We start from the raw sequence: 17,159 nt of genomic DNA on the forward strand, positions 1-17,159 counted from the left end.
TTTGAAGTGATTATTGATCAAAATATTTAAAAAACTGATATAAAAAGTATGATGAAATTTCCAACTTTTGATTCTTGCCTGCTGGGCACACTAAGAAGACACCAGAACACCGCCGGGGCCCCTCCCTACCTTGCTGCGGCACCTGGGTGAGAAGATCCAGCTTCGGCAAAACCTTCCCTTCTTCATCTATTTGTACCCTCCAGACGACGGCTAATTCCAGCCTGAAAGAGGTAAGGGCCGTCCCTAGGTGCCCTTGAAACCGGTTGGAGTGCACTCGCCGCAGGCAGGAGGCCTGCTCGGCTGGCCCTGTGCCTAAGGACATCCCGCAGGTGAGAGGACGTGCTGTCCATTAGTCAGCAGCAAAAGGAAAGTGGAAATGAAGACAGGAAGGCACCGCTTGTACCCCTAATGTTAGTGACAATAAGAGTGAGTATAGGACTCAGAGCAACAGAAGCGACGTTTCCTTGGGAAGTAAGTTGGTAAACTACTTTGAAAAGAATTTGCTGGTGACAGAAAGCCGAGTCTGTCCTGTGATCCAGGATCTGCACTTCTAGGTATATGCCCGAGAAGCTTGTGTCCTCGGGGGCCAGGAGACATGAACGGGACGTCAGAAATGGTGGGACACTGAATAACCCAAGTGCTCAAGACATGCAGAAAACAAACAGGACCTCTGCCCGCTGGGGTAAGCACTGAGGGGCCAGCTACAGGTACCCCCAGATGTGAATTACGGGAATGTTTTATTACCAAAAGGCAAGTCCCAGGGCCTACATAATTATGACACCAGCTTAAGGCTTGAAAACTGAACACTGGTAGGCACGTGCGTGCAGGTCATCTGAGTACATCATTCCAGGCAGATCTCCACGCGCACATCCGGGCGGCCATGGCCACGGAGAGGAGACCCGATGGGTCCTCCGTCCCTCAGAGCTCGCTGCCTCCTGAACTTTAAAGTTGATCCAAACACCACCACTTCCTGGCCTCTTCCTTGGTCCCCTCAGGACCCCTGCAGTGCAACCTGCACCCGCTGGCCTGTTGCTCACCCGCCAACTGAGCAGACATTTACTGTCCCCACGCTCCCCTCCTCCCTTACCCTGCGAGGCCCCTTCCTGCTGTGCCGCCATCAGCCGCCTGTCTGATTCTACAGACACTTCTCAAGATGGCAGGAGTTTACATCTGTGCTCTACTGTTTGTAACCCTCGTTTTTCACAGACGGGAGACACCATCTGATCGCTGGGAAGGGACCTGGCCAGCAGGGACAGCCCGGGCCCCACAGGGCATCTGCACTCACCCTGGATGGCTGGCGCTCCGGATCCCCATGCAGCTGGAGGAGGCCCCCTCCGCAAGGTGCACAACCTCTGGGTACTTTTCCTGTGGAGAGAAGAAAACTTATTTTTATTTTATTTATTTTTTACTATCTTTATTGATTTCAGAGAAAGGAAGGGATGGAGGGAGGGAGACGGAGAGAGAGAGAGAGAGAGAGAAACATCAATGATGAGAGTCATTGATCAGCTGCCTCCTGCACGCCCCCTGCTGGGGATCGAGTCCACAACCTGGGCATGTGCCCTGACCGGGAATCGAACCGTGATCTGGATCCTAGGTCAATGCTCAACCACTGAATCATGCTCGCTGGCAGAAAACTTACTATTTTTAAAATCATAGTTTCAGGTGTACGCCCCAGCGATTAGACGTGATCTGGATCCTAGGTCGATGCTCAACCACTGAATCATGCTCGCTGGCAGAAAACTTATTATTTTTAAAATCATAGTTTCAGGTGTACGCCCCAGCGATTAGACATTACATAACTTACTAAGTGATCATCCCCATAAATCTCGTACCCACCTGACACCTTACACAGTTGTCAGAATGTTACTGTATTCCCTACGCTGTACTTTACATCCCCATGACTCTTCTGTAACGACCAATTTGTACTTAATCCCCTCACCTTTTCACTCACTCCCCTAACCCCCTTCCATCTGACAACCGTCAAAGTGTTCTCTGTATCTATGAGTCTGTTTCTGTTCTGCTTGTTTTTTTAGGTTCAACTGTTTATGTATTTTGCCATTTTATTGTTCATATTTTTTATCTTTTCTTTCCCTTCTCATTCTTAAAGAATTCTTCATTCATTCTTCAACACTTCCTGTAGTGCTGGTCTGGCGGTGGTGAACTCCTTTAGCTTTTTCTTGTCTGGAAAGCTCTTTATCTAGCCTTCAGTTCTAAATGACAGCTTTGCTGGGTAGAGTCATCTTGGTTGTAGGTTCTGGCTTTTCATCACTTTGAATATTTTTTGCCACTCCCTTCTGGCCTGAAATGTTTGTTGAGAAATCAGCTGGCAGTCGTACGGGAGCTCCCTTGTAGGTAACTAACTGCTTTTCTCTTGCTTTTTTTTTTCTTTTAAATATCTCTTTATTGATTTCAGAGAGAGGAATGGAGCGGGAGGGAGGGAGAAACATCAATGATGAGAGTCATTGATCGGCTGCCTCCTGCACGCCCCCTACTATGGATGGAGCCTGCAACCTGGGCACGATCCCTGACCAGGAATCGAACCGCAATCTCCTGGATCCTTGGTCGATGCTCAACTGCTGAGCCAGGCCAGCTGGGCTCTCTTGCTGCTCTTAAGATTCTCTCTCTGTCTTTAACCTTTTGCATTTTAATTATGATGTGTGTGGGCCTCTTTGGGACTCTCTGGGCTTCCTGGCTTGTAAGTCTATTTCCTTCACCAGGTAGAGGAAGTTTTCTGTCATTTTTCCAAATAGGTTTTCAATTTCTTGTTCTCTCTCAAGCACCCCCATGATGAGAATGTTGGTATGCTTGAAGTTGTCCCAGAGGCTCCTTACAGGTTCAACTGTTGACAGATATGTATTTATTGCCATTTTATTGTTCATTTTTACTTTTGCTGTTTTGATTGGGTGTTTCTTGCTTCCTTATGTTCCAAATTGCATTTCTCAGTTTCATCTACTCTACTGATTCCGTGTCATTTCATTTAGTGTATCCTTCATTTCTGACTGTTTTGTTTTTTTAATGGTTTCCATGTCGTTTTTTATACTGTTGAACTTCTAACGTCACTGAACATCCTTATAACCAGTGTTTTGAACTCTGCATCTAGTAGTTTGCTTGTCTCCATTTTGTTCAGTTCTTTTTCTGGAGTTTTGTTCTGTTCTTTTATTTGGGACATGTTTCTTTGTCTCCTCATTTTGGCTTCCTTCCTGTGTTTGTTTCTGTGTATTAGGTAGAGCTGCTACATCTCCCGGACTTGACAGCATGACCTAATGTAGTATGTTTTCTGTAGGGTCCAGCAGCGTAGCTTCCCCGATCATCCAAGCTGGGCACCCCGACCCTCCTCTGGTGGGCTGTGAGGACTTGTTTGCAGCCAGACCTCTGACCACTGTGGAGAATCAGCTGTGCAGGGCCTACCCTACAGAGCAGGACTTACATCAGCAGGGCTCTGGTACCTGCTGAGTCCGCCCCTTGAGTGTGTCATTTGTGGAGGTGGTTGAGAGGCGATGCTTTGACATAGTCTGAAGCTCTCCACTGGGTGTGCTAGCTCTGGGGCCTTTTGGGGAGGTGCAGGCTAAGGTCAGCTGCTGTCTGTGCCCTGCCTGGGGCCATCCTGCATGAGCTACAAAGAGATCTGCAGGTAGATGCTACTTGTGCTGGGTTTGGAGGAGCCCAGGGGAGGGCAAGCTATGAACCAAGGCTGGCTGCTGCTAGTGTAGGGCCTGGGGCTACTTAGCCAGAGGTATGGGGCCCGCTGAGGCCATATGCTGCTTGCTTGAGAGATTTTAGGAAAATCTGAAGCATTAGCCAAGACAGTTCATTGGTATGGCAGAGCCACTGGAAACAGCTTGGGTGGGCCCAAAAGTGGGGTGGGGCAGGGCTTCTGGGAATCACCAGGGTGGGGCAAACAGTGTGAGCCAGGTTGATGGAGACTCAGATATGGTGCCTGCCTACTGGCTCTGTGTGGGGAGGGCTCAGGAAAGGAACAGTGGCCTCTGCCAGCTCTCCTCTCTTGGAGAAAGCTGCCCCCCCCCCCCCATCTCACCCTGATGCCAAACCGAAAGTCTGATGGGTTTTCCTTTGTAGGTCACTTCTTTTCCCTGGCTGCTCTAACAATTTTTCTTTGTCATTAATTTTTGACACTTTTAATACAATGTGCCTTGGAGAGGGCCTCTTTGGATTGAGGTAACTAGGTGTCCTGTTTGCTTCTTGGATTCGAGGATCTATTTCTTTCCATAGGTTTGGGAAGTTCTCATCCTCTATTGGCTTAAATAGATTCTGTTCCCTTCTCCGTCTCTTCTTCTTCTGGATGCCTATTATTCTAATATTGCTTTTACTGATGGGGTCAGAGAGTTCTCATACAACTCTTTCATTTTTCCTTTATGCTCAGGTTTCTCTCTTTTGCCCTCTGTGTCATTTCTAGATTCATATCTTTAATATCACTAATTCTTTCCTCCATGTGGTTGGCTCTGATTTCTGTGCTCTGTAGCTCATTCCTGGTCTCCTTAATTGCATGCTTCATTTCCAGGACTTCTGATTGGTTCTTTTGTAAAGTTTCAGTCTCTTTGGTAAGGTACTCATTTTGTTCATTGATTTGTTTTCTAAGTGCACCGAATTACCTGTATTTTCTTGCATCTAATTGAGTATTTTCAGAACTGCAGTCCTGAAATCTGTCATTTATATCACATATTTCCATGTGTTCCAGCTTCCTTTCTGGGGATTTTTCATTTTCTTTCTGGTCATCCTCATTACCATTGTTATTTATGGTATTTGCCCCTCTCCTTTGCCTAGGCATGAAAAGCACTTCAAGCAGTGTTCTCTGAAACGGTCTTTCTACTATTTTCCAGTAGACGGCACTGAATTGCAGGGTTTTTTTACCTCTGTGATCTCCCAGACTTGACCTCCACAGCTTCCGTAAGACAGTACAGCCACACTGCTTGGGGCTGGGGTTTGTTTTGCCCTCACCATAATGGCAGCCCCAGATCTCTGTGAGGTCCCCTCCCAAGCACCAAACCCGGGGATCAGTCACAGAGTGAAACAGTGGTTCCACTGCAGTAGCTCTTGGTTTACATATAAAATGTTCCTTGACCTGATACCAAGGGCAATGGGAGGTGAGTTTTGGGAGCCCAAGGGGCAGCAGGGCTCTGTGGTTCTGCTTCTTCGTCAGAATCACCCCCGCCCAATAGTGGACTGCCCTGTGCCAGAACCCCACTTCTGGCATCTGCTGGCTCAATCACTGTTCACTCCACTTGCCCTGCTGGACTGGCCCCAGCAGCTCTGTTCCTCCCAGCTGGCTGAAAGAAGTGCCTACTCCCAGCAGCTTCCTCCCCTTTCCCGGCCACACTGTGAGCTCCTGGCTGCAGGGCTGCATCTGCAGGCCATCTGAGCTCTCCTCCCTTCTCATCTCTCCACTTATTCCTGGTTGCCTGCCTTTAGATGTTTCAGTGTGTGGGTCTCTCAGGCGTGCTTCTGTATTGAGTTGGGAATTCTTTGTAGTTGGTTAATTTGTTGAAATTTCAGGGGAGAGGGCAAGGGGATCTCTCACGCCACCAATGCTCTGATGTCACTGGATTCTTTAAATGCCTAGTTGTAGAACTTCTGGTCAGCCAGATTTCAGGTGGTTCTGAATGATGGTGGTTCTGCAGTTTAGCTGTAATTGGGAGGAGCCGAGCACCATTTTTGCCTACACCGCCATCTTGGCTAGAAGCCCCCTTATTTTTTTCCAGAGCAATCTGTGGGGCACAAGGATGCTGACCCAGGGGATGGGAAAGGAATGGGAAACCCCTTTGAGGTGTCTCTCTCATTTCCTGAAAGCCTAAGTTCTGATGTGCCAGTCACTCCCCCAGTACACAGCATCGTGGTGCCCTTGTCCACGGCCACCCATACGCCTGCCTTCTGTGCTCACTGGCACAGTGTCCCAAGTCTTTCCACGGCCACAAGGCTTCCAGGCTGCCGCACTATCAGCTCCCCGATGTCACAGGACAATTTCATCCCGATTCCACCAGTCTGTCCACCCAAGGTCCTGCAGCACTCAGCTATCCTGCCTCATATCCCCTTCGACCTGAGGCCACCTCGTGTCTGTCCTGAGGAGGCCAGCAGGCATGCTGTGGCATGTCCCTGACGCACCAAGGTGATTCTGACCTTGATAATGGAGGTGAGGTGTACCTGCCAGATGGAGGTGCTCTTCTCACTGTAACGCAATTGTTTTTCTCTCATCTTTAAAAGCCTTTCAAACTGAGGCTGTGGGCTGGCCCCCACCACAGTGGACGCTCCCACCCCGTCCATCCTAACACTTGCTACCAGATACCGGGGCCCACACGCTGGTCACCATGGCAGACGGCGTCGGCCAGAGCAGGGCGACCCAGTCTCCCAGCAACCTGTCCTCTCCCCCAGGTATGGTGCCCGGCTATTCTGGGTAACAGAGTTTTGGGGAGCATGGTCTGCAAAATAGCAGCTTCACAATGAGACTGTCCCATTTAAGAGTCAAACGTATTCTCTCTAAAACAAATGAAATGGGATCTCACAGTTTTCTAGGCTGAAAACTAAGGGAGAGGCAGCACCTCCCCTGTAGTATAATAATTCTGGAACGTCTGCTACTTTCCGGTCTGCAGCCGGCCCAGGGAACCTTTAGCACAGGGCAGGCAAAAGGAGTTTGAACATTGCGTGTGAAACCCAGGGTTCGTTCTCTATTATTATTTATTAATTATGATGTTAGAACTAACACCATGATGTAGACGTGACTTTCAGGCCATGAGCACAACAGAGCTGCGCAGGGGCGCGAGCAGGTGCTCACCGTCGACAGGGGCGTGTGTCCTTTTGTCTGCCCCCATGAGGACAGCCTGGAGTTGGGGGTGATGTGAGAGACTATTAAAGTAGGCTCCACAGGGAGACTTCTCGTTCCTGGGGCCAGCTTTTCCAATGCATCTCCCACTCCTCATGACTCCTGGTGCACAGACACACCTGGGCTGACGCCGAAGTCAGACCAACCGTGTGGCCGCCCGAGCCCCACAGAAGGACAGTGAGGTGCAGCTTCCTCTGAGCAACGCTCAGCCTAGAGGCCAGGGGCGGAGATGAGGGGCAGGCTGGAGCCCTGGGGGTGCAGAGCCACGGGCTGCGGAGGGGGGTCTTCCTGAGACGCAGGGATGTGGGGACTGAGCTCTGTCAAGGGAGGTCTTGTGGGGACGAAGATGGGCCATAAGCCACATACGGCGGGCGCGTTCCCAGTGTGAGACCAGGGCCCCCCCTTCCCCCCCCCGTGTGAAAGATGCTGACAGGTCAGGAACGCATCCACACACTGAGCTGTTCTGACCAAACACTGGGCGGGCCTGGTTTAAGCTTACAGACAATTTCTAACTTCAGTGGAACAGTTTTTAATGGAAAGTGCTGGTTGGTTTTCAACCCCAAGCTCTCTAAATGAGTAACAACTGTGTGAGGAATGCCAGGAAGGCATGGGTGCGGCACGTCCCTCAGCTGCCGCAGCCGGTGGCCTGGGCCGGCTCCAGCGTGGGGCCCTGAGCAGCACACACTGGCCGCAGGCTCGGCCGCCAAACAGACTTCACGGCCCCTCCAACCTTCTCCTCCTGAGGAAAAAGGGCCTAGATGAGAAGCTTCCACTAACAAATATATTGTGCTTCCTTTAGTAACAGAAATGCTGGCGTTGGGCATTCAGTATGTGTTTCTAGAGAGCTTTTGGGGTCGGTGGAAAGTTTCCTTTCACACAGGTTAATGATATCACCCCGTGTGTCCAGCTCATTCACTTGCTTGGTGACCTCAAATATGCTCTGAGCACACGCACGGGAGGAAGAAAGCAGCTAAGGGCTGACGAGACCCGGTACCGAGAGTGGGTCTCAACAACAGAAGCGCGTGGTATCTGGAGGGAGAAGACAGAGAAGTTGTACAAATGATACAACGCTAAATGCAAAAGATCACATTTCAACAGCAATGGCAAGTTTTACATGTCACTGCATTTGACACAACAGGTAACCGAGTCCCAAGGAAGGGTGAAGGTGCAGGTGTGCCAACCAGGCAGAGCCCGGCCAGCACGTCTGACACACCTGCCGTAAGAGAGTCACACAGTCTCACTGGGAAATCACGGCCTGGCCTGGAAAGGACCTCAGACAGTTCACATTCTGCCACCCACAGAACCAAGGACAGGCCGGTGGGAAGGGAGCGGACAGGCGGGTGCCAGGAGGAGCTGTGGCGAGGCCGCCAGCTTCCACCAGAGGCCTGGCCTAAGCAGAGTCAGGATGGGCGGGTGTACACCGCCTTATGCCTGGAGTTTGCATCTAAAACTCTCCCCGTGTTCACCATGGAAAAATGGTGGCTGCGAGAATGGTGGCAATTCGATACCCAGTCCCAGTTGGGTGCCTGAGACCCACCTTCCGTTGCAATGGCTGCTGGATGCTGGTCTAGGGGAGCAGAAATTCAACAGAGCTTTAGGGAAAGGCAGCCCATGTACGGAATCAGCCACACCCTGCCTCCCTCAAAAGAAGGGGAAATCTCGAATCCTCAAGTGTCCACAGAAAGGTTAATTCATCTTGATTTTAGTATTTTCCCAAAGATTATGTCTGGCTGATTCAATGATTTAAAAAACCTGGGGTGTAATTCATATTACAAGATTCACTCCTCTACAGTGTTTAATTCCGTAGGTCCTAGTGTATTTACAAGGTTATGAAACCGTCACCATTTCTAAATCTGGAGTGTCTTCCTCACCCTGTAAGGAAGCCCTGTACCCTTCGGCTACGGCCCCTGCTCCCCTCAGCCCCCCAGCCACCTCACAAGCACGGAGGGTCCTGCGGAGGGGCTGTGGGCATGTCACTCCCTTACCCTCCACCCACCGCCAGCGGAGTCCGTAAGCTGCGGGACACTGGGCGGCATCTATTCTTGGGAACAGTGCTGTGAACATCCTACACGAGTCACAGACCTTGGTGCTCACACGATAACTACGTAGCCACTTGAACTGAGACTCGCTACCACAGTGGCGCCGTTTTTAGAATTCCATCAGCAGTGGAGGAGGCTTCTGATTTCTCTCCTCGCCAACACTTTTTCTTTTTAAAAAAAAATTCTAGCGCCCTCGTGTGTGCGGTGGAAGCTCACTGTGGCTGACCTGCGCGTCGCTGCTGGCAGCGGTGCCGAGCACCTTCACGGGCTCGCTGCCACCTGGGCCCCGAGAAGCGTCTACTCAGACCCTTCCCTGTTCTTTACCTGGGCTACTTCCTACTCACTATTGAGTTGTAACGGTTCTTTATATATTCCAGATACAAGTCACTCCTAAGATACATGGTTTTCTAAATGTCTTTCCATTCTGTGGATTGTCTCCTTACTTCCGTAATGGTGTCACGTGTATAAAGATTTTAATTTTGATGAAGACCAATTTATCTATTTTTGTGGGGGTTTTTGCTTGTGTTTTTGATGTCATGGCTAAAAAATGTAATCCAAAGTCACAGAAACATACACCTATGTTTTCTTCTAAGAGTTTTATAATTTTAGCTTTTGAAATTGGGTCTGACCCATTTTGAGTTAATTTTTGTATATGGTGTTAGGTAGAGGTCCAACTTCATTCTTTCGCCTGTGGATATCCAGTTGTTGAAAAGACTATTCCTTCCCCATTTGTCTTGGCTGCAGGCACATTTCAGTAACATTCTGTATTTTGAAGACACTGGGCAGAGACGATGTGAGATCAGTGAGGTCACACCGGGCGACTAAACTCACCCAGACTCAACAGGGGCTGGGACAGCTGGGTATCTCCGCAGGAAAGTGAGCCTCAGTGCCTACCTCATACTGTCCACAAAAATTTACTCAAGATGGATCATAAATATAAATGTAAGAGTTAAAAATCTAAAACTTCTGCAGGAAAACATCGGAGAGAAAAATCTTTGTAATCCTGGGTTAGCCACAGATCTTTCAGATACAATACAAAAAGCAAAACCCACTGAAAAAATAGATTGATTCTGCCGTAATTAGAAATCACTGCTCTTAAACGCCACTGTTAAGAAGGGAAAGGCCAGCAACAGACTGCGCGCGTCCTGGCCGCCGGCGCCCAGGATACGCAGCAGGCACCTTACAGCCCGGCGGCCGGGCGCACAGCCCGGTTCCACACGACGGTCCAGAGAGGATGTGACGGCAAAGGAGAGAGGTGGGCGGGAAAAGACGAATCCCCAGTGGCCAGGAACACGCAAGTTAACACCCCAGTGAGGCCCGCTCGAGGCAGCCGGGCGGGGGTGGAGCCGGGGCCGCCGCGCGTTGTTGGCGGGGACGCAGTAAACCCGGCCACGTCCGTGACGACCAGCGCTCGCCACGCGGCCCGACAGCCCCTCCCGGGCAGGCACCCGAGGAAGATGAAAACGTCCACACAAAGAACTACACGCGGCTGCTCGTTGCTAAGAACCCCAAACTGGAAGCAGCGATCCCTTCAGAACACGCTGGGCCCCGCCCCCACCGGGGGTGTGGGCACGAAGGGTGCCACCAGGCAGTGGGCAGTGCCCCGCGCGGCATGCTCCGCAGCGCGGCCGACGGCACCGTGGGCGCGGGGACGAGGCTCTGGGCGAGGACAGGGCGGGGCGGGCGCTCAGGGGCCCCGGCCGAGGCGCCGCTGGAGTCCCTGCGTCAGAGGCAGGGCCGTGGCTGAGGAGGCGCTCGGGCGGGACAAGCCGTCCCCGGGAGGGGAGGCCACCCGGGGCTCTGAGGGGTCCTCGCAGTGTCACCGCCGCTGAGTCCCAGGCAGGGCCCTGACGAGCACGGCGACCGGAAGAGGTGGTGCTGCTCACTCCGGCCAAGGGCACGCCAGGCGCACCACGCAGGCGAGATTTTAACAAAGCCCCGCCACGCGCTGGACACGGGGGCTGGGGGTTGCGGGCACCGCTACCCAGCCCTGCGGGCCCTGTGGGGGAGGAAACGCCCGAGCGGCGGGCGGGAGCTGTGCTGCCGACGCCTCTAAACCACGGGCCCGGCTTCCTGGACGTGGTCCCGGGGGCGAGGCGCAGGCCCAGCTCCACACGTGTCCCCGCACGAGAGGCCCCACGGCAAACCAAGGCACCGCAGCCCGCGCCGGGCAGGGCCACGCTCACGGGGCTTAGCAAGCGGCCCAGCCTCTCTCCGAGGCCCCGGGGTCTGGGCCACAGAACGTGTCCGAGAAGTAACGGGAATGTTCAGTGGCTCCGGCACAGGAGCCGACACGTGTTCCGGAGGCTGCTCAGTAGAACAACAGCTGGAAAGCCTCTGTCCCAGCCCGCGGCCGCCTCAACCCGGGGCCTCGGCGCGGCCCTGCCTGGAGCCCCCCCCCCCCCCCCCCCCCCGGCGGGACGGGGGCGCTTTCTGGAGCCACGCCCCAGGACCCCGGAGGCCCGCGGCCGCTGCCCACTCCCCGCCCCCAGCCTGGCGGGGGCCGCGCCTGCCCCGCGCTCCAGCAGCCCGGCCGCCGTGCCTGACCCCGTGTCTTCCTTGTTTTGTAAGACTTGGGAAGAGCCAGAGGAACTCAGGGGCCCACTTTATTGGAAATATAGTCCAATAGCGTGTGTTTTAATTCTCGGAGTGAGGATATTTTTTCCATTGTGTTTTTTTTTCAGTAAGTTTTTAAAAAATTTATCTTTATTGTTGAAAGAATTACAGATGTCCCCTTTTTTCCGCCACTGACCCCTCCACCCAATTTAAAGAGAGTGGAAGGGAGACAGAGAAACGACACGAGAGACACGTGGATTGGCTGCCTCCCGCACGCGCCCCGACGGGCGGGGAGTGAGCCTGCAACCCAGCTATGTGCCCTCGGCAGGACTCGAGCCCGAGATCCTTCAGTCCACGGCGCAGCGCTCTAACCACTGGGCCACAGGCCAGCGCGGCGGCTGTGTTGATTTAAGGGTGTCCGTCAAGGTAACGGGGAGCAGCTGCACGCTTTAAAAGCCGTTCTGGTCCCTCCTAGTCTAATTAAAAAGTGAGCCAAGCTGCTTTCTTTTGAGTCAGAAACGACCAAGCAGCTGCACGCACACGGACACGGAAGGGTGACAACGGACGCTGGGGCCCTTCAGGGGTGAAGTCCCCCCGCCCCTCGTCACTGGCCGGCAGCTACGCGGGCAGCACGTGGTCAGGGCCCTGCAGGCCCCGGACGCTCCCCGGCACTTTCTTCACCCGAGGTCTGAACCTCGCCTCAGCTCACACATCTCCGAGCACCGTCCCCACCCCGGAGCTGGTTACAATTCGGGTGTGATTGTTTCATTCAAATTCACTCATGGATCACAGGCTCTAGCTTTTAAGGTCTTATGTTTCTTTTTTAAAAGACAAATCCTACAGGGCCACACACGGCCCTGGGGCCTCGCGCTGGACACGTCGGCTCCCTCCACCTCGCGGCAGCTGACCCACCGTCAGGACGACGTCCGTGTAGGTGAGGCGGACGCTCAGAAAGGCGGGGCGCTCGCTGCCCCGTCCTGTCCGAACCAAGCTCAGGGACGCCGCACCGTCGCGTCCAACTCAGACGCAGCTGTGACACCGGCGAGGGCTGCGGCGGCCAGCGCGCAGCGTAACTCGTGCTGGCAACGGGCTTGGACGGCAGCAACAGGAACATTTTTGTTGGGAAACATAATTGCTCCTCGAGGTTTGCTCATACATTCCACAGCTCACGCCAGACATGAGTAAGACCCAAGGCCCCGAGCGCAGAGGGCTCTTGACACAGGCAGGAAACTTGCTGGGCCTTTTTAAAAAGGTCAGAAGTCCTAGTTTTGTCTCCAGGGGGCAGGGCCCAGCGTCCAGGCCCTTTCTGGAGACTCAGCTAGGCCTTCTGTCAAGGTGGGGACGGCCCGGCTCTCGCAGATTTTCCACCAACTCTTCCCCAACCAAAGACCTCCTTTCAGAGGCTCCAGGGAGCAGCCCACCCGCCCCAGCAAGGCCCCGGCATCTCCACCCGGCGCAGCCGGCGCTTCCTGCCCTCCCGCCCCCGCTCCGCCTCGCCCCACGGCGAGAGCTCTGGGCAGGTGCTCAGTCAGGGCTGTTCCAACATCCCACTGGTGCAGCCTCTCGTGCTCAATAATACTGTTCATTTTACCTCATACTGGGTGACTAGTTTGGGTATTTAAGTAAGGTTTAAATAATATTTAAATTACATTTTCTCTATAGAGCTAATGAGATTCATCCAGACTTGTACTCTAGGGTCCTGTCTAAATGCCTTCCATCTTTTCTGTCTTTTCCATTTTTAAGAGTGGGAAGGAAATGAACCCTTGAGTCAACATTTGTCCTTAATAACAGAGCAAATCTCCACTTCTGGAGCAAAATAAAGTAGGACAAATAAAATAACGTAAATGAAACTTTAAATGGTTAAAATTTTGTATTACATCAAAAGTTGATGGTTAAGGAAAAATAAAATGAAATGAATATTGGGAGGGAATTAAAATGGGTGGGGGGACAAGCCTTGGTGGAACAGCCCACAGGGCAATCGCAGTTCACTCCACTTGCAGCGCAGCCCCAGCTTTGCCAGCTCTTCACACACTGGATCATGGCACCTTTGTGAGGTGGGAATATGAAATTATGTCCATTTTATTTTATTTTATTTTTTAAAGTTATTATTATTTTTTTAATATATCTTTTATTGATTTCAGAGAGACGAAAGGAGAGGGAGAGAAAAACATCAATGATGAGAGTCATTGATCGGCTGCACCCTGCACACCCCTGACCGGGGATCGAACCCCATTCTCCTGGATACTAGGTCGACGCTCAACCGCTGAGCCATGCCTGGCCGGGCAAAATTATGTCCATTTTAAAAATAAGAAAAACATACACCTGAAACTAATACAAAATAATACTGATTGTAAACTTTAATGGAACAAAACTTAAAAACTGAGAAAAACAAGGGTCACAGACAGGCAGGGCCCAAAGTGACCTGGAGCCCAAGGTGGCCCCAACACCTTCCTGAGGCCAACCTCAGGCAGCCGCGGTCCAGTTCGGTGCTGGTCAGAGCGGAGGGAGGTCGACAGAATTCACCCCGAAGCCAAGAAAGCTACGCCTCAGGGCCTCCATTTGACTCTCAGGAACACGGGCCCTATTTGCAGAACAGTGCTGGATGGAGCGATCCCACACTGTCACTGACGCCTGAAATGGGCTGGTATGTTTGTCATAATTATGAACCAATATCGGTGCGTCACTTTTGCATATATCTATTTTATATATATCTTCATTGATTTCAGACAGAGGAAGGGAGATGGAGAAAGAGAGCTGAAACATCAATGATCAGAGAGTCGTCACTGATGGCTGCCTCCTGCACGCCAACGGGATCGAGCCCGCAACCCGCGCATGTGCCCTGATATAGTTAAATTTTATACTTTATTCAGCTTCCCTTATTTTTACTTACTACCCTTTTTCTGTTTCAAGATTCCCACCCAGGGTTCCATAGGCATCTGGGCCAGGTCGGAGATTAACCCGGGTGCACCTTCCACATACCCTCCTGTACGCCAGCCGCAGGCTGGAATATTGTGTGTTTAATAAGGGACCCCTCATCTTTCACTTGAAGAACCTAGAGAGAAAATGCATAGCTGTTCTTTGGGTCCTGGAGTCACGCACATGCTGTCTGGACACAAACCACAGCCCCCCCACCGTCACTCCAGCCCCCACTGCTGGCCCGGTTGGGCGGCAGGGACAGCCGGTCCCGGGCTCAACCTGAGACTCAAAACAGGTAAGGGGACAGCAGCAAACACCGAAAACACTGGCAACTGTTCCTTTCTCTACAGACCATCTAAGAACTGGCAAAACGGATCCGTAACAACCCAGTTTCAACACGGAGTGTCTCCTGCATCGGGGAAGGAGGGCACACCCTCACAGATGGCGCGCACCGCACACAGGCCTGCCCCACGCCCTCAGCGAGTTTCAGGGCGTCTACGTGGCGAGCCCGTGGGCCGTGCGCACTCTCATTGCTCCTCTTCTGGCAACAGACCTGCCAGGTCACGGGACTGCTCGGGCCACCTCCGGCCGCAGCCCCTCACACCGCGCAAGCCTGCCCTGGGCTGACGACGGGACCCTGGGAGGAGGCGGCCTTTTCCTGCAGGTGTCCGTCGCTGGGAAGAGAGGACCACAGAGCTGCAGGCTGCCCTGCGCGGCCGAGGGGCTCCAGCGGGGAGGCGCGCCTGTCACGGCGTGACGCCCGCACCGGCCAGGGCCGCGCCTGCCCTCGGCCAGCACTGCGGCCACTCCCTTTCCTTCTTCGCTGAGCCGCTGAGTTAGGTTCTGTCCCCCCTCTGCCACCTGTGTGGGAAGAGCTCTAACGGAAACTCCAGGCACTTTGTCAAGTGCTAGGTCTGTCCTAGTGAACGAAGGAACACTGCGGACCAGGGACCGGGATGAGCCCGTGGGAGGAGCACCATCTACACCGACGCTAGGAGCGGCCGACACACCAGCACACTGGCCCTTCCCACTGCTGTGGAGAGGTAGTCGGGTACAGCTACTCAGGAAAACTGTTCAGCAACACACCCTGAAGCTGCACAGACGTCCGCCCCAAGACGCAGCAGTCCCGTCGCTGTGAATACGCTCGTCCCCACAGCCGCACACGCAGCAGAGCCTGCAAGGGCCCAGGGACAGGTGCTGCCTCCACGCTTCAAGGCTCCTCTACACAACGGACAGCAGACGACCGGCCAGTTAGTCTCACAGACGGACCTCCTGGACACAGTGGGAGTGGCAGGCGCTGACCCGGCCATGGCCCGGCGGGGAGGTGAGGAAGAGGGCTGCGGCGGTGCCACATACTCTGAGACCATCCACTGTACGCTTACGATGTGCTCCCTTTGCTGTATTTCAACAAAAAAATTTTTTAAAACACAGCATCCCTGAGCCCATGACGCATATGATGCAGTAGAAAGGACAGAATCTGCACAGCAAAGCCTCTGGGAAGGAGGCGGCTCTGCTCGGGTCCCACCTGAAGCCGCAGCCTCTCCGCCCAGCGCTCTCTTTGGGTCTCCTCCAGGCCGTCACCGTGTGCAGAGAACAGAGACGATAAACGCGTGGAGCAGTGGGTGCAGGCGTTCTGGGGCCTGACATAGAACGTAACAACTCCTCTGTTCCGCCGAGGTCGGGCGGCCCAGCGCCCTGAAAGGCTCCGATGTGGGGGCAGCTAACAGCTGTTTGGGAGCAGCCACCGCGCCTCCTCTTGGGCCGTGACTAACAGACGAGGGCACACGTGTCAGGGGTGGTCCTGGACTCCCCCTGTTGCACAGCGAGCTCTGGTTGCTTCTCTCCTGGCTCTGAGCCATGTTTCCAGGCCATCCCCTTCCAGTGTGGAAAGGCTTCACGCTGTCTGGGAATAAGGAGAGGTGCCTGTTGACTCACTGGCTCATTTACACTAAGTTCAGTTGCTTAACACTCTGCTATCCTGAAAACAAGGTCCACGATTTTGTTCAACTAGAACTAGTGGTACCATGACTGAAATAAAAGGACCAAAGCTGCAGCTTATCAACCCTTGTTCCATGAAAATCATAGTTGTAGAGACATTTGTTTGAATGTTTGTGAGTTTTCTACTTATTTTTCATAACTTCCTTCTATACAGAATTCAGCCAACCCTTTAAGTTTAAATATTTGAAGAAATACTAATTTCCAGAGGCCACAGCTGACCAAGGAAATGGGGACGGCCTTGGCTTTACTGGGACAGGCAGCCACTGCCTAGCGTGAGAGGGGAGCCCCGGCCGGGCCCGAAGGCCTGCGCACTGTCCAGTGCGGACTCGGCAGCTGCACCAGGAGAGGCTGGGACACACCCTGCAAAGCCAAGCTGTCCACTTTGTTTTGAAGACAAAACAGCCAAAGGACAGGTTCCACAAAAGTCAGACTTCAGCCCCAGGCTCATACAAATTGCACTCTTTTAAAAACAGAAGAGCTGTAAGCACAGTGTTTACACATTTGTAACAGAAAGAGGGCCCTTTATTTACAAGTTTCACAAGCACGGACACTAATCCGTGCCTCTCACAGAGCAAGTAAATGCACAGAGGAGAAACTGAAGTGTGAGTTTGAGAAAACCTCACAGCACGCACCTAACAACTTGCAGGAGCAGAGCTGGGGAGCTGAAAGCCCTTCTCACGGGTGCCCCCAGTCAGTGCTCACCAGGCCCTCCCACTGCTGATTCCTGGCCTTTCAGCCCCACCCTGCCCAACGGGCTCCTCAGGGACTGGCCTGGACACAGAACATGTGAGATCACTAGTTGTAAGAGGAAAGTGATT

At 53.0% G+C, this 17,159-nt stretch overlaps 1 protein-coding gene across 1 annotated transcript in view; it reads right to left on the bottom strand.

Moving 5' to 3' along the window:
- CENPP (centromere protein P) overlaps positions 1–17,159 on the bottom strand; it is a 47,080-nt gene that overhangs the window by 2,237 nt on the left and 27,684 nt on the right. The window contains exons 2-3 of the mRNA XM_087823135.1: positions 1,286–1,365; positions 130–221 (exon numbers count right to left, since the gene is read on the bottom strand). Coding sequence (XP_087679261.1) covers positions 130–221; positions 1,286–1,365 — 172 coding nt within the window. The remainder of the gene's footprint in view (positions 1–129; positions 222–1,285; positions 1,366–17,159) is intronic.

The sequence above is a fragment of the Miniopterus natalensis genome, chromosome 12 (genome assembly GCF_054644295.1).
Source record: "Miniopterus natalensis isolate mMinNat1 chromosome 12, mMinNat1.hap1, whole genome shotgun sequence".
Classification (NCBI taxonomy): Eukaryota; Metazoa; Chordata; class Mammalia; order Chiroptera; family Miniopteridae; genus Miniopterus; species Miniopterus natalensis.